The sequence below is a fragment of the Melanerpes formicivorus genome, unplaced genomic scaffold, assembly GCF_026170545.1.
Source record: "Melanerpes formicivorus ecotype bairdi unplaced genomic scaffold, bMelFor1.0.p_v2 SCAF_30, whole genome shotgun sequence".
NCBI classification, from domain to species: Eukaryota; Metazoa; Chordata; class Aves; order Piciformes; family Picidae; genus Melanerpes; species Melanerpes formicivorus.
This window is the reverse complement of record NW_027142382.1, coordinates 6,026,079-6,048,144: the sequence shown is the minus strand read 5'-3', so window position 1 is coordinate 6,048,144 and position 22,066 is coordinate 6,026,079. Positions and strand designations below refer to the sequence as shown.

Here is a 22,066-nt window from a genome sequence, read left to right as displayed (position 1 = left end):
TGGTAACGAAGATTAAGATCATTGGTAATTGGTGGCTGGTACAATTTTGCCTCTCTATCCTTTAGTATATTTGAACTGCCTTTTCAACAGAGTTTTATTATCCTTGTTTAAGTCTCTCTGTATATAGAATGGATAATCCATATCCATGGATTATGCCTAGAGAACACAGCTATGCCACCTTATTGTTTGCTATATAGTTTTAGTGTGTTTAAAACATGGAAACATTCCATTCTTAACTCCCTATATGAAGATGTCCTGATACAGACAACACATTTTCAAGTCATGATTGTGGTGCACTGACTTCTCAGACAGTACAAGCTGTTTTGTGTATATTAGAGGTTAAGACTTATTGATAGATGATTTATTTTTGCAATAATGTCAGCATTTATATTCATGTTCATGTTACCCTAATGGTAATTGACGGTGGATGCATTTTACTTGCTTAATTCTTCTGATCCTCCTCTCCCCCAAAAGTCTAGGGAACAAATGCTGAAGTCTGTTAGCAAAAGTACTTTTTGCCTTTTTAAGTTTCTACAATTTATGAATAAAATGTGCCTTCAGACAACACTGGACTTTCTTTGGGCAAAGAGATGAAGAGCGTAATAAAATAAATGGGGCCACCTAAAATCAAGTGATCATGACGTAATTACATTTGTTTAACACAAACAGCATTGACTACTGGTGTTTTAGAAGGGACAACTGGGAAGATGACTGTAAACAATATAAATACCTATTAGGAGTTAAGTTATTATTAAGTTCTCGAGCTCTCACAATCACAAAAGACAACTGTGTTGATTTAAAAAACCTTATTCTAGTCAGGAAGAAAAATTAAAGCAGCAATTACATACTTTCAAATGGAACAAGGGGAAGTTGGTAGAAAAGATTTTTAATTGGTGTTCATGAAATGTAGACAACTGGTAAGAAAACAAACAATATAAATAAATAAAATATTCATGTCCAGCAAAATAAAAACAATCAGGAAAAAAAAATTAATTTAGCACTGGGAACAAAAGTTGTAGCTTATGACTATGAAGGATAAGCAAATGAAGACCAGTTCACTGTACAGCATGACAGCAGTGGCAGCAATCCAGATATCCAAAAGGTAAATATCAGTATCCAACATTCACACTTTGAAAAAGATGTTTACATGTTTGGGAGGACTGAGAATGACCTATTAAAATAGGCATGTTTTGCAGATCTAGAGTATTCTACACTTTTGTTTCTCCTGCATTATTTATTGTTTAGAACTCTGTCTACATATACGCCTTCAAGTATTACAGAAAACTGCCATTAATATTTACATTTGGGTTTATTTAGGTATGTTAGTTCCAAAGATCTGAAGTCTTTGATGTTTGGTTGCATCATGGATGGTCTCAGAAATGGGAATGGTGAGAGGAATTCAACCAAACAACTTCCTTTACATGCCATACAAGCTATCACTCTTAACAGCTAGAGGGACTCCCATGATGGAGATGAAGTAATAGACACTAGCATTAAACACCATGAAAAAACACTGCTAACTCTTATCACCACCAGGCTGCCCTCTTGTCCAGAAGCTGGCAACCAATCATTTAAAATCCAGTACTGTGAAGGTACATAATTAAGAAATGAATTCACTTTTTCATTTAATATTAGCAAGTAGAAAATTTTCGAATGCATGGAGGGGTTCAGAAAACCACACCACTGTGTCCTCTGAAAGAAACCAGACAACCAGTCTGCCTCCAAAAAAAATCTCTTTATTGCTGTGTTAGAGGTGCTATCCAGGATGAAGTCAAGACCATTTGTGGTTCCAAGTATCTCAAATTCCAGAAAAGAAGATATCCCTTTGAACCACAGCTGTGAGGCAAACCAAATCTAATGGCAGAATTCAACAAAACGTTTTTCCTCTGACTGTGTTAAAATAAGGTTCCCACTGCCTGTGATTGTAGGCTGGAAAGCATAGTTTAAGCAACTGCAACATAGGTCACATAATTACATAAAGCACCTGACATGGTGGTCCAGCTTTCTATTTTACTCTAGCAAATCAAAGGAACCAACATGTTGAGGATGCTTTTTATATAAATGTGTCAGATATGCTCCAGCATGCAGAACGAAATCTGGATGGTGGCTAAGGTAAGAACCATAACAGTCCAAGAAGTTTCTTAATGGTTGAGTAATCAGGAAGTCTTGGGTGACAGGTTGGACTTGCTGATCTTTGAGATCTTTTCCAACCTTATTGATTCTATGACTCTATTAATGGTGTTTTGGGATGGGGGACTCCTGTGTAGAACTTTGCACCAAAAACATTCAAAAGAGTATCTTGTTTATAAAATGTATCTTTCATCTACGTAAATACCTAAAGGAATTTTTCACCATGACATCAAAAGACAGCACTCATGTTATCAAGTTATTTTTCAACTGACTGAAAATGCAGTTTGTCTCATACTTTTTAACAGTTTTTTTTTGCTTTCACATCACATTCCCTCAGTCACCTATAAACATGATAAAAGGGCACACAATCTCCAGTATATGACCAGTCAGATAACAAATATACACTTAACTATTTCAGCAGTTATTTGGGTTTTATTTACTTATATTCTGAAGCTCAGTTACTTTGTCATTTCCCAAAGGATTCAAGTGAAAAAAACCCTCTGTGGTAGGATTTGATATAGAATCAGTAACACAACTTTACGTGCTGTTGACCTCAGACCAAATGTTTGTCACATCAGTTCAGTGAAATGTGAAAATTTCACATCAAATGTATTTGAAAGGCACTTGAGCAACTGTCTAGACTCATGCATGTTTTGAGACTGTGTATGAGAAACAGCATGAATATAATTGGAGAAACTACATGTTGTTACTGCTACATATAACTTTCTTATTGTATCTATATTCTCATAAAAGAAAGTTGTTTAGAATTATGTTTAGGGTTTTTTTTGCACTCAAGTTGGTAGACTGGTACACATGTAAGCTTATTAAAATAGCTCCTCCATGTTATAGCACATCAGTCCACATACAAAGTAGTTTTAATTTAGCCACAAGAAGTAAAACTTTCTACAGTGATTCAAGATTTAAGCCTTTACAAAAGCATCTATAATTTGTAGACCACAGACTGATTACATCTTACAGTTAGAAACTCAACCATGCTTTGTGAAAAGGAGCTTAAAATCTTACCTGGATTTCATATAAGTGAGCGATGTGAAACTGAACTGTAAGGTGGGAAAATCAGAATTATTAGTTTTAATGTCAACAATCACAATTATTCTTTTTAAAGCATGGGATAAATAACACATCAAATGTATCAATGCAACCCCAAGATAAGTTTCATTTTGAAGCTACAAGAAGGTATTTGTTTACACTGATACTTAACACTGAGAAAATGAACACACATCCTGACAAGGCTTTAAGACTGCAAAAAGATATTGCAGAAAGCAGTCCACAGATTGTACTTGTATTGTGCAACACAGAGCACATTAACTTTTCAGTAAACTTAGCAGTAAAATCTCTTTAAGCAGAGATGCACAAGAGAAGGCAAGTACTAGTTTCTGCACACAAGTAAGTTAGAAATATTGATTTATTTTGATTCAACTGCCAAGGAACAGGCTAGCTGGATTACAGAACAGAAAACTACCTTATACACTGCCAGCTTCATACTGGAGCTTAGAGTCAGGTGGTTTGGTCTGGGGTTTGGTTTGGGTTTTCTTTTTTCTTTTTAGGAGTTTTCTCCAGTTAAACTAACTAAAATCATTAATTACAGATTGTATTCTGATCGTTACTGTAAAGCATCTTAAATTCCTCGTACTAACTGCATAGAATGCTGTAACAATGCCAGCAGCCCTTGGAGGCAACTGCTGGCTTGAAAGTGAATATGAAAGTTCTTCAAGAGTAAAAGCAGAGGGAAAATTATCCTCATGCTGCTTAAATCACTAAAGATAAGGTGGAATGCCTATCTCTAAGGCTTAAGAACTGCTAACCTAAACTAGCCATCAACTGGTAGTTCAAGCTAGCTGAGATTAATGTAATCCTTCTGATTTGATGGGTAAAGAAAAAATCCTCTGAAACAGACTGCAGCCTGATGTTCTTGATTACTACAATTAAGAAAATACCTGTGCTTGAGCCAAGCTCAATTTACTTCAATTACACAGATTTCTCTCTCTTGAAGCTATGTAACAGTGTCACGTAGAGGTTTATACAGGTAATTTGAAGTTCCAGGGTTTCTCTATGGGCCATAGGAGAAGATAAAAGCTCCCTCCGTGCACTGCTTTGTCCTTCACTATAAAGAAGGTAGCCTAGTGCACTTCAGAATCCAGGTCACCATCTAAACTTTTAATAAACTTTTTGTGTTCCTTGCTAAAGGGCATGCAACACACCCATGTTCACTACATCTCCAAACTTCACTCTGTACTGATTAAAGAAAAGCCTCTGCTTTATTTCAACGGTTCATTATCTAAAAAAAACCCAGAACTCTTTTTCTTTTTTTTCCCCCCTCATAACCCAACTCCTTTCAGAGTGAGGTTACGAAAGGCAGCCATGCTAGGCAGGGGAACGAAATTAAAGGCGTTGTATTGGAGACTGCCTAAATAGAAAGAAGACATGCTTAAGTATTCTAACACTAATGCCACCAATACTCTCACTGTATTGCTGCTATTCATCCAGCCTGTAGAAAGGCAAGGCTGAGGATTAAGGCAATGGTGAGCATTTATGTGATGGTACCTGACACCCTGGGTCAGAGCACACGGTTCACCTTCGGCTAAGTAGTACAATGAGACTTGACAAAGTCGCTCATTCCTATTCACTCTCTTCCTCTAGAATTTTGTTGGGGCTTATGAGGCACAAGGCCATGAGGCAGAAAAAGCTTTAACACGGGGCCACACCTCTGCATAGCTGGGGGCAGAAGGGACTGTGGGGGAAAGGTTAGGAAAGAACTGACAAAATTTCAGAGATCCAGTGAAAATTGGTAAAGTTAGTGAAAAATAGCAAGAACTAATAACAAATATGATCACTTACATAGATAATCACACTACAGAATCATTTATCTGCTGGGAAAAAAACCCACAGAAGCCTGTTGACTTAGGAAGAATCCTGCCAATAATTTTACTAAATGATCTGTGACTGCTCCTGGTAAGTGATAAAGCTTTGGAGAAAACCTTGTAGCACAGCTGGCTCCTCGGTACCAATACAGCTAGCAGTTAAGCCCATATTAAAAAATCCCCTTTATTACCCTTGCTGACAAAACATTCACAATTCCATCCAGCTCTGAATTAAAGAAACAAAGAAATACTTTTAAATACGTTATCCAGTGCTTCTAAGGTTAGACTTAGGAAGTAACCTGACCAAGAACAGCATGAAGGTATCTTAAAAGCTGAGCAAGTCATTTCCTTCCCAACTGCGTGCCTTTTAGTTCTTAGACTCCAAAACGTGCAGGAACATATGCTTACTCTTGCATACAATTCCACCAATCATGGATAAATAAATCCCTGCAGCATGCCTGTAACAACCTGCAGTATACACTGCATATAATAGGTCATACTACAGGAAAATATTAAACATGTTAAATACAGACTAATGCATAGTTGGTACCTAATAGAATGGACAATCAAATTACATATTGTACTTTTTCTTACTTCAACACTGTAAGACTGATGTTGAATTTCAGATCAACAAATTTAAAAGGCATTAAAGTAATCACTGAAAGACTAAAGATTATCAAGATGCCACTTAATATTAAATAATTAATATTAAATGTGTTCCATGGCACAAGCACTATATTCATAAATAACTAAATTAACAGTCAAACAGCATGTTTCCTTCAGAACAATTAATAAGCTTGGTCTTTTATGCCATATACTAACAAATCCACAGTTCCATTGGACTATCTGTCTCCACTGACAGATGGAGACAGGTTTAGCAGTCTCCCTCTCTCAGTACTGATTGTCTTGATTTTGAAGGATTGGTTCATTAAAAATGGATATGGCTGTGAGAATAACAATTTAAAATAAATCTACAACAAAACAAATGGAAATACTTAGAGGTTACTTACTTTCAGCATTAGACAAAGTGCAGGGATTGCAGTCAATCAAAGCTAACTGAAAATGCTGGGGGGAAAAAAAAAAAGAGTGATTTGTTTTTCAAACAAAGCAATACTAGCACTTGGGCAATTACTACAAATAAATCAATTTTGTGCTTGAGAATCAGTACTGCATTTTACCATGGGTCTTAAAGACAACAATTTTCAGTTTCTGTTCAAATGTTTACCAGAGGAAAGTTTGGGGTTTTTTATTGCAGATGCTACCAGTGCTTCTAGTAATGTAAAATGGCAACAGCCACCTTCACACAACGATTGAGACAGCATTGGGAAGAAAGATTGTATCAAATGAATGGTCAAAACTGGAAGATCAAGCTTTTCTTGGAACACAGAGGTGGGAATGTAGGTAATACCAGCTCACAGACTCATGGAGATAAACACTGAAGCTCTCAGTTTGTCTGTCTAGAAACCCAGAACACTATTCCTTCAAATTTAGTGATTTGAAATTGTTTTATCACTTGTCAAAGAGCACTTGAAACGAGTAACTTCACATGAAAACACAAGAACCCTAAGTTCTTAAGTTTTGGCATTCGCTCCTCCAGGTATTAAGTTCAGTTCAATTAAATATTAAAGGGTGTGTATTTTAATCACTTCTCAAGAGATACAAGAAGTATCTTTTAGAGTGTTTTGTATTCTGAAGTTTCCAGTCAATTATTTCACTGCTCTCGAAAGAAGATCACACAGGTGGAGCAATGAAGACTGTGTGCCATAAAGTCTGGATGCGAGCCATCATTTCACCAGTGTCTTGCTAGTTCAGTGATCACTGTTTACAGTGTGTTAAGAGGCATGCAAACTCGAAGTGCCGCTGAACTTTTCCATTAACTTTACAGAAAATTCCTACACAATGTAGAATTTTGATTAATTCAATACAGAGTAAGGAGCAGGAATATAGGAACCTAAGACACAGCTTATAAAAACAGCACTGTTGTTAAACACAGTTATCTACAAAATACTATTTCAGGTGACTTCTAATACACAAAACATTACTGATGCTTTAGGACATTTTACTTTTGTTAGCACAAAAATGCTAATTCAGGATGCTAAACTAGGTGTAGCTGCCAATTAAAAAAAATAATGAAAGTTCCTTATCAATGAATGTGTATGCAAATCACTCTCAGTATTGTCATACTCAAGACCTAATATACTTTTCCTCATGGTCCTACATAATACCTCACATATAGCATGTCTCTGTAACAGACATCCCAAGAATTTAGAAAAACAAAGAGTTTAACAGATCAACCACATTTCTAAGCAAACATTTTAAATACTAAAGCTATTAGGAAATCAATGCATTACCCATAGCAAAGCATACAAAAAGGAATGCTGATGCTCTCATGAGCTCTGCAAAGCACACAGTGATGCAGCTTACCTCCTCACTGATTTACCACGATTTGTAATACACAACAGCTTCATGAAACAAACTCAAGCTGAACAACACAAATTTCTGATTTTTAATGAACATTTTCACAACCTCATTCCCAGAAGACAGCACAGAAAATAACAAATGAACATATGCATTACTTGTGAAACGGCTTTTTAGCATTAGAGTAAGCATTAAATAATAGCCTATCAAAAGTAAATAATAGCAACTTATTTATCTGCCTAGCCTGTTCATTTTAGTACTGTTCAGCAGTCAGACAACTTAAAATCTCCCTTCACTTACGTTGCAATGAGGGTTCTGTGCCTCAGAGACACCCTTTAGACGGTTACCATAGTGATTCTACTAAGCAGGCAATTAAAACAAACAAAAAGAGACTAAATAAAAATAAAATGCTCTACTTTATATTGCATTTGGAAAAAAAAAAGAGAAAACAAAAAAAAGAACAGACCTATATACTTGGCCTGCACAACGAGTATACCGATCTACGTGGTACAAAATCCTCTATGCACAGATGTCTCATCTTGCACTGTCGCTAACAATTAGTATGAAAAGCTAGAGCAGAAAGGAGCAGATTCACTCTCACCTAGCAATGCTATTATAAAAAATAAGTAGATCTACAGAGAAACGATGGACAACTGCTCTGCAGTAGCTTTGCAGAGGCATTACTGCAGCGGAACTCACGGAGAGAAAGCAGGCAGCCATATAAGAAAATCTAACCATTTTAATATTAAAATATGCTAGTAGTATCAGTGCCATAGAGTAAAAGAAGGCAGGAATATTCTCACCAATGCCTCCTAAAAATGTACATTCTTACTGCTACATTAGCTCTTATATTTCAAAATCCTTATTATGATTTTTTTCTAAATATATTACATTTCTGCTGGCACTGTTCACTACGCTACACACGGTAAAGAAACTGACAAACCAAAGCCTTTAACTACCACAAAAGAAAGCATCTGCACTAAACAACTACCGCAAAGCAACGCACAGAAAACCCAGAACCTTTCAAACCCAGAACCTTTCAAACCCAGAACCTCTGAAATGCACACACAGAAGCAAACCTAACACCTCTCACCAGATAAATAATACATGGCTCCCGTTAAGGATGCAAAATCACACACAAAAAAAGCATGCATGCAATCTAACACATCAATCTCATCAGCCAAAAGCAGATCCACTAATCACAATTACCAGCACCAAATTATTTTTTTTAAAGTAATCTTTTCCAACTTCCATTTCTGCAACAAACAGAAGCAGCTAGCAAACATCTGCACCTCTCTCAAATATTGCAGTACTGAAGCTGGCTACTGCTATGTGAAATGGTTATTATGCAGGAGAGGCCGCTGCAGTTCAGAGACGACATACAATACCTCAAGGCAGACAGCAGTCTATAGAAATTCAAATCCTGAGTAAGAGGATTTACCTAGAAGGCAGTGCTCTGAATGCTAAAAAGTAACATGCTCTCTCGAAGAGCCGCAGCTCAAGTTCAAGTCATAATACACCTTGATTTGTAGCCATCTGTAATTGCACGATTATCTACAGCCTATTTTGTCTCCTCTGGAGTCCTTCACTTGCCTCTGACTATGGAAACAATAATCAAAGGTAACCTTTCCAAGGACTAAATGCACTGCAGATTGCATATAAATAGAATTGATGAAAGCATTAGTTCTGGTAGTAAAGAAACAGTAATCTGACCCCAATTTAGGTAACTTTGTATGTTTCAGGTAACTTCGATGTTTTCACTACTAAAATTAACACCAATTCTCCTAACAAATCAGTCCTTCACAATCTGAGAGACAATACTCAGAGGTTTTTATTTAATCAATAAATGTCCAAACCAAAAATAACCATTTTCTTCTTCGTGCAGGATTTTCAGTACTCTCTCTTTTTACATACAAGCCAGAGACCTCACAATAGTGATTCTACTCCCTCCTGCTTGTGAGGATGACATTATCGAATTTAACAGCTACCTGTTCTGCACTTAGCAAGCAAGGCAAGCCATCATTTGAAACCTGACAATCCTCACAGACTTACCATGAAGGAAAACTCCATCATGACTCAGTAAAATTGTGTCAGGAGATGGCTTTTTCTGCCTGTGTGACCTAGGTGTGATGCCTATATTCCTCAGAGCAGCCTTTGTTCAGATAAGTAGGACACAGAAAGCCTTGTGTAATCAGCTGTGGCAGAGTGCCAAGCCTCCATTTGCCAGCCGTGTTTGGGGCCAGGGAAGCGGGGTCAGGAGAGGACACGCTACATGTGCAGATACGTCAGCTCATTGCTCTGCTCTCCAATGTCTGCTGAATTCACAACAAATTCATCTTCGAAGATGAAGGTCTGTGTAGTGTTAACACACAGTTACTTTTGTCCAACATTCAAAAAATTCAAGACTGAGGGAAAACCGTTATGTGGATAGGGGCAGAAGAAAGCTGCCTGAGGGCAGAAGAACACATAAGACACATCAACTGAGTAACAGAAGTATATCCAGGAGAATCTCGTTTGACTAGCTATAAGGAAAAAAATATTTTCAAAGAGAAAGGTAAGAAAAGCTGTATTTTTACTAGCCAAAAGAAGGCTGCAGCTTTATTTATTGACAACACCTTACATAGTACAGCACAGTGATTTTCACAAAGCTATCTCGATACTCCTGTTGCCTTCATGCAACATCAGAATTTAGCTGTTCCTGTGTTACAAGACCAAAGGACTGCTGGCAGCAATGGAACACTATAGGGAAATGGGACGACCAAAACCTTGTCCCTGTTGCTTTATCACCAGCATCACCACAGAGCCCTGAGGTGGGGTCATTTCGGGACATGCAGCACTGGCTCCAACCCACAGAGCCACCCAGGCTGAACAGAAGGAACAGCCTAATCGTTGCTGGTTATCTGTAGCTACCTAGCCAGCACACGCAGCTAGCTATTACTGCGTGCTCCGAATGCAGTCTGGCAGTTAAAGCTAATAAACCTGGACCAAGACACTTCTCAGAAAGAGAAGGTCCACAAATTACATGTGCTAGGAGCAACATTCATTATTAGATTGAATACTCAACCTCCAAGTCACTATTTCTCACAGCTTGTTCTTCCCCCTTTCCCACAAAAACAAAAGATGCCACACACACACACTATGTTAATTCGATTTTAGTGTTTTCTCCTCTTCATAATCATGACACACCTAGAGTTTCCTTTTATAGAAAAAATCCAAAACTACTCAGAAACCCAGGCAAAATTAAGAGAGAACAATAGTACACACTGCAGACCAGACACTGTGATATCATGATCCACTGTCAAAACCAGACGCTCTAAGTAACTCTCTTGCACATTGACTACAGTGTCATGCTGTGCTAAAAAACTTTTGATGTTTACAAATTCTCTCCATCATAAGCCTATGTAAACTCCAAAGATTTGATAGAGCAATTTCATTCCCAAATGCAGTTTTCCATGTACTAAAATAATCTTGCTCGCCATAAAATGGTGTTTAGGGGAAGTACTTGAAAACTTGGCTATTCACCTTACAATAGCTAAAAGCCCTTTGTTTGTTCCTTGTTTTGTCGGGTTTTCTTTTGGGGTTTGGGTTTTCTCTTGCTTAAAATTGTCACTGATCGGTTTCTGGTAGAAAGAGACCAAAAAGTAGATATAAGCAAGTAAAACTTCTCAAAACCTGTATGGATTTTGACCAGTTAACTCTTCATTATCAATGTAAAATAAATACGTAGTGTTTCAAACTAACACGTCTAAGCTTTAAAAATTACTAATCCAAGCGCACAGGGGAGAACTAGGTTGCAGAATAGCACTTGAAGGTTTGAAAACACAAAAGTGTATTTATGAAAGTGAAAATGTATTACTGAGAAAAATGCAAAAATTAATAGTTTGCCTATAACAGCTACACATTGACATGTAATAGCTGCAGTAGCTAAAATACCCTTCATAAAGACAGAGAGAGAGGGAGAAACAGGGGAATTATTTGAATAAGTGATGGAAAAGTGTCTGCCTGACTATAAATAAGTCCTTTGAGCAGTTCATCTGTGTATCAGGGTTCTTTTTTAATATTTTATGCATATTCATGCCATTCATGAATAATTCCCCAATAAATCCTTGCACTGCCTTTTTCTTATCCTACTGTAAGCAGCACGTCTTTAACGTTACTAACAAATGAGAATCTTTAGGAAAATAGTTTTAAAATTAAAATGATATTTAAATTAATGATTTATGGGGTAAGATCAAAGCACAGGCCTGAAGCAAGCTACTAGCATAGCTGGTTTGTGTGTAAGTAAGGAGGAAAAAATTTCTAGAAGTGAAAGGCAGACTCAGTATTTCTACTAAAAGACTGATAATTGAACACATGAGGAATTTATTTCATATTCCTCTAATGTTTTTGTTTCTGGGCACAGGATGCCTCTACAATCCTTAAACCCCCAAAGTACAATATAGCTTCATTTGCCATAAAATAACCTGCTCATGTCCAGAGTCCCTACTCACCACTTACTATGGAAAAAACAACAACAACAACAACAATTCATCAGCAAAAGAATTCCAAACGAAACACTCTTCCACTAAACCAAACCCATTGAAGATCTCCCACCCACCCACCCACCGTTCCCTTAATGTTATCATTCTATTAAGTATGAAACACTGAGATTTCTTTTTTTCCCTTAAGCAGTCTGTCAGCAAACAATGGAAGCGAACTGAATTTCACACTCAAAGGGCTTTCAGGATCATAGCCCTAACTCCCCACTGAAAGCACACTCTGACATTTTAATGCCATCAAGCAGAATGAACACCAGATGGAAGACTGGTTTCCCATAGCTGCTGTTTCTAATGTAACCCAATCATTAAACTAAGTAATACCAAAGCTGTTATTTTTCCTTTTTTTTTTTTCCTCAGCCTCTCTTTTATACATGTCAGTGGCCCCACACAACACACACAGCTCCTCCTTTATGCTCTACCTAGCTCCTTGATCTGGACAAGAGGCAGTGGGGCTGCCTGATATACAGTGCCCTGGTGTGGATGGGGCAGTTCCCTTCATAGGAATGTCTTGCATCCCAACAACACCAGATCCATGAGCAGTCATTTGGTGCCTGTGCTGCCGATCAAGCCAACCAGGTCACCTGGTCCTCAGCTTGCAGAGCTCAAATGGCTCTTTGGGCAACATCTCACACTGGAACATTCTAGCAATTTCTCTTTGAAATCTCTTTCATTCCAACTTATTTGTTAGAAAATGGTTAAGATTCAAAAGTACTTAAGAGAAGAACTGAGACAAATGTGCAAGACAGGAATTATTACACACATGCATGGGGAAAAAAGGAGGCTAAAACTGGAAAAAAAATAATCATATCCAATAAATAGAAAAATGACCAGGATAGTAAATGACATGCCAGAAGTAACACAGCACAAACTCAGAAGCTTAAACACTTTTTCAAATGCATTTACCAAACCAACAAAAAGCTAGTACATATTCCTAGAGATCTCCTTTTATTGTCTTTTCAGATTATCACTGCCACCACAGCCAAGACCAACATATTATTTTTTATATTGTTTGTAGGAAATAGCAAATAGGAAGGTGGCAGCAGGAAACAGAGGAAAGTGCGAAAAGGTTAGGTCTGTGAGGTAAACCGTAATAGTATGTTGCTGGTACAGTAATCACTAATAAAATACACACACACAAGTTGATTTTGAAATCAATTGTACTTTTCTGATAAATGGGGCAAATTCAGTTTTCATGTGTCACCTCTGAAAGTAACACTGCCCTGGCAGGTTACACATAGACTGCTTTCCTTCTAACTAGAAGGGTCGCTATTTTTTTCCCCTCTTAATTTAAGCCTGAAGGCCAAGCAATTTTCAACAGCACTGGTGTTCCTGTTTGCAGCAATGGAACATCAGAGCAGTCAAGGGTTACAGTAGTATCACAGTATCACTAAGGTTGGAAGAGACTTCAAAGATCATCGAGTCCAACCTGTCACCACAGACCTCATGACTAGACCATGGCACCAAGTGCCACATCCAATCTCCTCTTGAACACCTCTAGGGATGGGGACTCCACCACCTGCCTGGGCAGCACATTCCAATGACCAATGACTCTCTCGGTGAAGAACTTTCTCCTCACCTCCAGCCTAAACTTCCCCTGCTGCGGCTTGAGACTGTGTCCCCTTGTTCTGGTGCTGGTTGCCTGGTTCTCATAGTCATCTGCAAGTCTTAACTGCAGCAGTGATAAAAACATGCAAAAGCAGTAACTGATTTTGAAAAAAGCCGTGCGAGTCGATTTTATGCTTGTTAAACAGCACTCTAGTAATTATCTTGATCATTATGATCTTAAAATAGTAAAAAATAATTTTGTGCTTAAATTGCTTACATAAAATATAGATGATTTAGGTTAATGCTCTAAAATTGTGAGTAACATGGGATACGTGACCTTCAGACTCCCATGTTCCCCTTTGCCTAAAGACTCTCACTGACAATGACTCATCTATTGGCAATGGTTTATTCTTAGCAATTGCAGACTTCACATGAATGTTTAAATACCATCAAAAACATTATGATATTTCAAAGTAGTTTCATGGAACGCTGGTACAGTCTGCGAAATCCAGAACAATCACACGCAAATACTAGATGGAAAGTTACTTCCACTTTCTGCCCCAGTGTTTCATAGGAAGCTCAAACTAGGCTATGAATTATGTTATACAGCGCTCCAGGGAAAAGGATCTGTGCTCAAGGCCGGTCAGTAGCAGGCTGAATCCTAAACCCCATAACCATCCTCCAAAAGCTGGAAAATTTTTTAAGAAGGTCCACACAACCAAAAATTACAAGACAACTGTCTTTTAATTACTTTGAGTTACTCATCTTTCTTTAGTGAAGAGATGAGATATCCACTCTCTTTCATCACACTTCTTCCTCATTTTATTTTCCCCATACTTGTATAACCACTTAATTTTGTTCTCTTCACTAAGGAACTATTTTCTGACTTGCTTCTCACACTCTTGTTGCTCAGAGAGTACTGTCTTAATTGTTGTTTTTAAACCTCAACTCAAGGATCAGTCAGATTTGCTTTCTCCTTACTCTACTCTTTGAATGATATTAAATCAGTAATACTTTGTTTTCTATGTAGATCAGTCTCAGGACCCTACATTAAATTCACAGATGAGCTGAACTGAAACTGTTTGAAACTGAGTGGATTGCCTCACTGGGTCTTTTGTCTCTTGATCCTCATTCTCATTCTATGCTAAGGATTGCAACCTCCATAGCAAAGGAAACAAACCAGAAACTAGCTTAGGTGTTCAGCTGATAATTCCAGAGCAGAATTTCATGTAGTATCTTCCACTAAAATGGGACAAGACAGCTCCTCCCCATTCACGCTCTTCTGCCCGTCTACCTTGCTCTGGATCCAGCAACTGAACAATCTAAACCTGAGCTGGTTCAGACTTCTGATCCAGCTCAGCCTACAAATGGAAAATTAAAAACTAGAAATCACTTGATTGAGTGCAGCAGGACGAGCTGTATTTGGTGTTGCTATTTGTTTTCACAAGTGACTTAATCACACTGCACAGAAAAATAATGGAATCATGATGATTTTGCATTATACAATATCGATTTCTGTTTTAAAACCCCTTTTTGGTGCTTCTCCTCTTCCTAGTTGGTGTATTACAAATTACTAAGTTTAGTACACTCAAAATCTTTGTGACTAGTCACTTTTTTATTTTGCTAAGTTGTGAAGATTGAACACAGGAAATTTAGATTGAATTCTCATAGCCATTTAACATACTTGATTCAATAACAGAATTCTTTATTTCATGGTACAGAAGGAAAAGGTTATTTATTTTTTGATCAATTTCTTCTATTAAAACATTGAAGTTTCTGCCAACACTTGAGTAGAAGTTTCCTACATCATTGTAAAACTGTCCCTAAGACTTCTTTAAAAATAAAGCCAAAATGCACTTCTTCAGCACTTCTTTTATTCCCTATGTATCACAACAACTGATACCAAATCTGTGTCAAAGTGTAAGGAAAGAGGACCACCCAGACACACATAATCCCCTACCCAACACAGAGATCTACCTCTGCCTCCCCTTGCTCTCTTTTGCCATTCATTGCACTGAATCCTTCCCAATCCTATGTGGTATCATCCTTTCTATTCACAATTTTCAACCCCATCTGTCTCTGTAGGTGACAGTTTGGAATCTGGATGAAAAGAGGAAGCCTGAGGAGAGAAGCACTTCCCATTATTACAAATACTGAAAGAAAAAAAAAAATCAGAGTAACATTCTGCTCTTTCAAATCTTTGACAATGTGACTCTGAAAGCCTCACAAATACAACTTCCGAAAAACAATCTGCCAGGAAAAGGAAGCCATGAGAGTCCTGAAAACAACACACTAAATGTTTTCACTAGGTTTAAGAGATGAATATGCAGAGATGGTTTTTCTAAATTACACTTCATTACACATTTTTTAATTGTCAGCCCTGCATGTCTATTTCCCAGCACACAAAACTATACTGAAGAACACTTCCCCTTTTCCAAGGCACATAGACCTAAATTCAGAGGTCAAGAAGGAAAAGAATGTGGGGAACAGAGCAGGAAATGGAAGGAATTAAAAATATGGGCAAATATGTTGAATGGAGTGAGATAAAATGCCAGATTACAATCAAAGAGTGAATTAGAATCCAAGCAGCAAAAAACTGTAAAGGGCTACAGGGCTACAGAGAAACAAAGTGCTGTTATTAACACAAACGACTTCTGAGTAGCTAGCAACTTTTGCCTCAGAAGCAGACTTATGTCAGTAAATAATAAAAGAATGGTTAACTGCTAAAGAAGTAAAAACAATATTAAAAGTTTGGAACACGAACACCATTTTGCATAAAAGCTTTCTTTTTAAATAATTTCAAACAATATTATCATAGTGTGTGTGGGGAGGGGGGGTGTCAAGACATTCACACTGCTAATTCTTCTTTTTCCTCCAACTTTCTCTACATTCTCAGCCTACTCTCAAAACGTACTGTTTTGAGGAGAGCTCTACACCAATTTTTGATCCCCTGAATTATCAGTGCTCACCTGTAATTTTGCTGAGGTTTTCTGAGTGATTTCTAGCACACAACACACCTCAAAAATCTACTCTTACTCTGCTTTTAGACTAAGACACTTCATACTGAAGTATTTCTAACTCTAAAGCAGGTAGTATTTAACTGGCATATATTTATGCATTCCTTGCAGTTTTAAGATGCAACACAACTTGTAACAATTCTTAATACAATTTGAAAGGACTTAAACCTACCTTTAAACTAGACTCATAGTCTGTGTTCACTTTGAACATAAGCCCAAGTCTCAAATGAATTTCCTTGGCTCGACAAAAGCTGGGATCAACATAAAGCGCCTCCTGAAATGCTTTAATTGCCCTGAAAGAAAAGCACAGATTAAAAAGATTATTTGTCACTGAAGTACTATTTTATAATCAGACTAGCAGAAAGTGCATCAGAAAACAATGTTACAGAAGAACATATCAAAATAATGGTCTGCATGCAATGTTTTTGGTGCATGGCTTTTTTATTCATCAAGGACTGGGTAATTTTGTACTCCAGATATCCTGCTATATTTGAATGTGTAATCTTTTCTCTGAATTTAGAGAAACTAATTTGCTACATGAAATATAGTAAGGTATCTGCTATTTCAGAAAGGATGACTCAAGAAATAGTAGCAATATCACAGTAATGTTAGAACAACATGGTGATCATTCACGTCATAAACAACTGCTAGGTTTTGATTCCCAGCAGTGCAGACCTCCCAGAGCAGCAGCAGAACAGAAGGCCTAGGAGAGACCACACACATCTCTTCCCACTACACCAACTTGCTCCATTTTCCACTTTGTCTTCCCTTCCTTAGAACCAGTGTTGTGCAGGGACTCAACTAATACCTATTGTTCTGTTATTTCCCAGTTACTCAATTATCTACAGGAAAAAAATATATGAATGCCTGTCACCTCCTCTGACTGAAACTTTTCATATAGCTATCATATGTGAAGATCCTCTCTACACATGCCTCTGTTAATGATGGCACCATACAAAGTGCTATGTAACACCTGTATTTTGGGGCAGGAAAAAAACATGATACCAAATAGGCCTGGTTTGCCACTCAAGCCTGCTGCAGAAAATTAGGACAGCTGAATGCAACTAAAGGAATAATAGATTTAAAATCACAGAGGAACTGAGAAAGAAGCTAAGACTTAATGTATTAGCTTGTTTGAAAGCCAGTGACAGGTTGAAATAAAATACTTTCACATACATGAGTGCCTGTACAATTACAGAATCAGAACCAGTCTCACTTCGTATAGATTCAAGCACCTAGACCAGACAGCACAGTCACATTTTCTCTCCTAGGCAACCTCAAGGACGAACACTAAGCAGGCAGCTGATGGGCAAAGCCTATGGGGACAATTGTACCCACTGTGGAGCAACACAGGGACACTGGACAGGAATTAACCAAGTTGCCTAAAATCATACAATATTTAGGCAAATTGATTTCATTCCTTCTCCTCAATAGCAGTATTATTTGTAGTGACAAAAGCCTACCAGTTGCAAAGGGAAATTCAGTAATATTTTTCGTAACTTTTTTATTCACAAAACACATAAATGATAGTTTTCAAATCCATCAGCAAAAAAGCCTTGTGCTGTAAAATTCTTGGCTCTCTTTGTTTTTTTCCATGGCAAAGCAAACCAAAGGCACAGAACTTACTCCAGTCAATGCAACAAAATTGATCGTAACTGAAGCATTACCTGATTTATTTAAACAGAACTTCAGAGCAGACAGGCTTAAATAAAAACAATGCATTTTTATTGTGCCACATAGGCTGTTCTTATCTTACACCCTATTTTTCTACTTACACAAGGAAAATAAGCAAGTGAAGCTCAAAAGGGATAAAGTTGCACTAGCTAATCAGTCTCTTGCATCTCATCTGAACTACCCTGGAACAGTATGGGTGGTGATGAATCACACACCTTAGGATCTACACTAAAACCATAACAAACAAGGACTCATGTCTCATAACAGTATGCCCATCATCTACAGGAACACCACTCAAATTAAAGGAAAAGACTCAACTGATCACTAAATACCAGCACTCTTAAGCTTTGCTGTTGTTACCTGGAAGCATAGATTTTGATTGCATATCTGTATATCTTATTACTACCACAGTACTCAGTATATTAGATACTGACACTTAAAATTCATTATTTGCACCTTGCTCAAAGAGAGTATCTGAAATTCTAAAAAGGAAGAAAAATCAATGTCTACAGTCTGTATCAACGAGAAGAATATATCAGGAGTAAAGACACTGCAGTTCTATACCACATGGGGATTGTGGCCATGCTCATACACATTTTGTGATCTTTACACTCCTCATATTTTATCAGAAAATACTATTTCTGTATTTCCCCTACGTCACATCAGTGGCAAAGATCATTGAAACGTGGATTTCTGTGAAAGCTTAAGAGAAACTCTAAAAGACAAAAACATTCTGTAGTTTCTTGCTTACTGAACAGGAAAGACTATTTTTTGCCACAGCTGAGCAACATAATTAAACAAAGCCACAAGCCCAACAAACAAGTTTTAAAGATAGTTTGGAAATTCAGACTGAATGCATGCTGCCATTCATTGAAAAGAACAACAATGTTGCCTACCTCGGTCTGTCAGAGAAGCACAGCACTTAAGGACCAGTACAATGATCATGGGCACCATGGAAAGACTGTGTCATGCTTAGCACAGAACCCACTGGTCACAGTCATAGTATCATAGTATCATTCAGGGTTGGAAGGGACCAAAAGGATCATCTAGTTCCAACCCCCCTGCCATGGGCAGGGACACCCCACACTACATCAGCCTGGCCCAGAGCCTCATCCAGCCTGGGCTTAAACACCTCCAGGGACAGGGCCTCGACCACCTCCCTGGACAACACATTCCAGGGTTTCACCACTCTCATGGTGAAGAACCTCCTCCTCACATCTAGCCTGAATCTCCCCACCTCCAGCTTCATTCCATTCCCCCTAGTCCTATCACTACCTGAGATCCTGAGAAGTCCTTCCCCAGCCTTCCTGTAGCCCCCTTCAGATACTGGAAGGCCACAATGAGGTCACCTCGGAGCCTTCTCTTCTCCAGACTGAACAGCCCCAACTCCTTCAGTCTGTCCTCATAGGAGAGGTGCTCCAGCCCTCTGATCATCCTTGTGGCCCTTCTCTGGACACCTTCCAGCACCTCCACATCCCTCTTGTAATAGGGGCTCCAGAACTGGAGGCAGTACTCCAGGTGGGGTCTCACCAGGGCTGAGTAGAGGGGGAGAATCACCTCCCTCGACCTGCTAGCCACACTTCTCCTGATGCAGCCCAGGATCTGATTGGCTTTGCGGGCTGCAAGTGCACGCTGAGAGCTCATGTTGAGCTTTTTGTCCACCAGCACCCCCAAGTCTCTCTCCTCAGGGCTGCTTTCCAGCCAGTCACTGCCCAGCCTGTATTTGTGCCTGGGATTGCCTCGACCCAGATGCAGGACCCTGCACTTGCTCTTATTGAACTTCATGAGGTTGGCTTGTGCCCACCTCTCCAGCCTGTCAAGGTCCCATACAAGGTTTGTGTAAGTTTTATCACTATGCAGACAACATGGCAACACCATCTGCCCTTATCTCAGCCACTTGTGGAGTCAGGTTCAACACTGTGATTCCATGATTCTATGATCAGTAGTTCCTCTCTCTGAGGTAACATTATAATCCAACACAATTTTCCAGTAAAGAATAGGCCAAAATGTACATGCAGGAAGAATTTTGTAGGACAAGACATCATTCCTCTAGACATAATTTAGGCATGTAGCATTATCATGCTTTTCAACCCATTTGGATGGACACCTGAAAAAACACATCCAGTCAAGCAAGTCAAAACAAAAATCTCTGTACCACTTTAGACATCATTCAAGTTACCATGCTAAGAGCTAAATAACAATATTCTAGCTGTAGATTTCAGTTCTGTCTGATTGCTCCTAAACTGATGGGTCTGGATGGAAATGCAGGTAATCTTTAAAAGCAGTATTTCCTTAAAAGGTTGGAAAGTTCCAAGGAGTGTAATCAGGGAGTGTTGATTGCTCCCATCTATTGCATTAATTTGGCAATGGAATGGACATGTTGGCAGAAAGCTTGGGAAAAGTCTCCCCATTTAAAAATTTTCTTTCAGTTTCTACTATGTGGTAGATTTATTGGAGATTGAATCCATATGCACTCAAGATGCTATGGAACTCCTGGGTCAGTGTCTTGCTTGCATCTTAAATTCTGTATCTTTGGATGATATAATATAAACTAACAGAGAATTCTAAAAGGGAAAGCATAATTACACCAGGAAATGTTCTCCAAAACAACTTTTCTAACTACATATCACGTACCTTCTCAATTAAAAATATTGGCCTGCATTTCACTTAACTCTAATGTTAATTCTGTATCGATTAAGCATTTTATAGCTTTTCCAGGATGACAATCACTGATAATTAGAAACACAAATTACTTGAATTACTTCTGTGAAAAAGGGCATCGTCAAAGTTGTACAAAGGAAGCAATGTGAGAGGCAGCATTTTCAACAATTACTGTCAGTGGTAGGTGCTCACATCCAATTTGCTAACTACAGCCTGAATTTAAACAGCCAGTGGGGTTTTCACAGTATAAAACATGCAAACTCTTACTACTTATTAACTTGTCCAGACAGACAAGCAATGCTACACTGCAGCTGAATTAATATTGATCTAATTTTGCCTTGGGAAACATTTGAACAAAAAAACAATGCAATCAAGCTCACAGGACACAGCACAAACAGACTACAGTAAAAACTTTACTTTTATTTTGAAACTGCCTGTTTCTCAGTGCCATGCCCAGAGCTCCAGACTCGGTCCCTTACTACATCAACAGTAAAACATCTGCAATACCATTGACATCCATTTCCATTTCAAGTGCTCAGTAACATCAAATGTAAATGGCATAGAGGCTTGGTAAAAATTGGTACAACGCAGAAGGAAGCAGACATGGAAAGTGGAAAGTAGGATCCAGTATTGTAGTAGTAAGAGCATGTAAGAGAGAATGTGGCCCAATGTCATTAATGACAGTCCTTCCTGGCCTATCTGTTTGCTGAGCTGAGCCTTCCAGATATAGGAGTAACTTGATCCTTGTACAGACCCTCATTTGCTCCGAAACACCACTACTCCCATTTCTGTCCTCTGCCCAAAACTACTTACAGCAAGATGCAGATCTAGAGGATTCAAGGCATCTCAAGTTATCCAGAATGTTTTCCTTCAAAGCTCTTATGTGGTTTGACCAAAACCAGAAGAGCAAACAGAACTTAATAGCTTGATTATCTGTCACATGTGAAGCTGGACTTGGCTTAAGAGGCTAATAGCTTCCTTCAGAGATGATGGCATGCAGTCTTTCTCAAGCAGGTTGTTACTCTCCACCACTAATTAACCAGCCTTTATGCACAGACAGAGCTTTTAATTTTTACCCTTCAGTAGACTAAACATACATTAGTCCAAAGGAAAAATCATCAAATGAAGGGCTGGGAGCTCTCACACTGCAGAAATAAATGACAATCATCTAAATTCAGCAAGAGATGACTTTCGGTTTCTTCTC

The 22,066-nt window shown here is 38.3% G+C and overlaps 1 protein-coding gene across 15 annotated transcripts in view; it reads right to left on the bottom strand.

The window, feature by feature from the left end:
- The window catches only part of KDM6A (lysine demethylase 6A), a 168,075-nt gene that overhangs the window by 55,702 nt on the left and 90,307 nt on the right, over positions 1-22,066 (bottom strand). For 8 of the 15 annotated variants that reach the window (XM_068155133.1, XM_068155134.1, XM_068155138.1 and 5 more), the window contains exons 6-8: positions 16,700-16,820; positions 6,020-6,074; positions 3,154-3,188 (exon numbers count right to left, since the gene is read on the bottom strand). In XM_068155133.1, the coding sequence (XP_068011234.1) occupies positions 3,154-3,188; positions 6,020-6,074; positions 16,700-16,820 (211 nt within the window). Of the gene's footprint in view, positions 1-848; positions 915-3,153; positions 3,189-6,019; positions 6,075-16,699; positions 16,821-22,066 lie in introns of all 15 variants that reach the window. The other 7 variants (XM_068155131.1, XM_068155136.1, XM_068155135.1 and 4 more) reach the window with 1 other exon arrangement.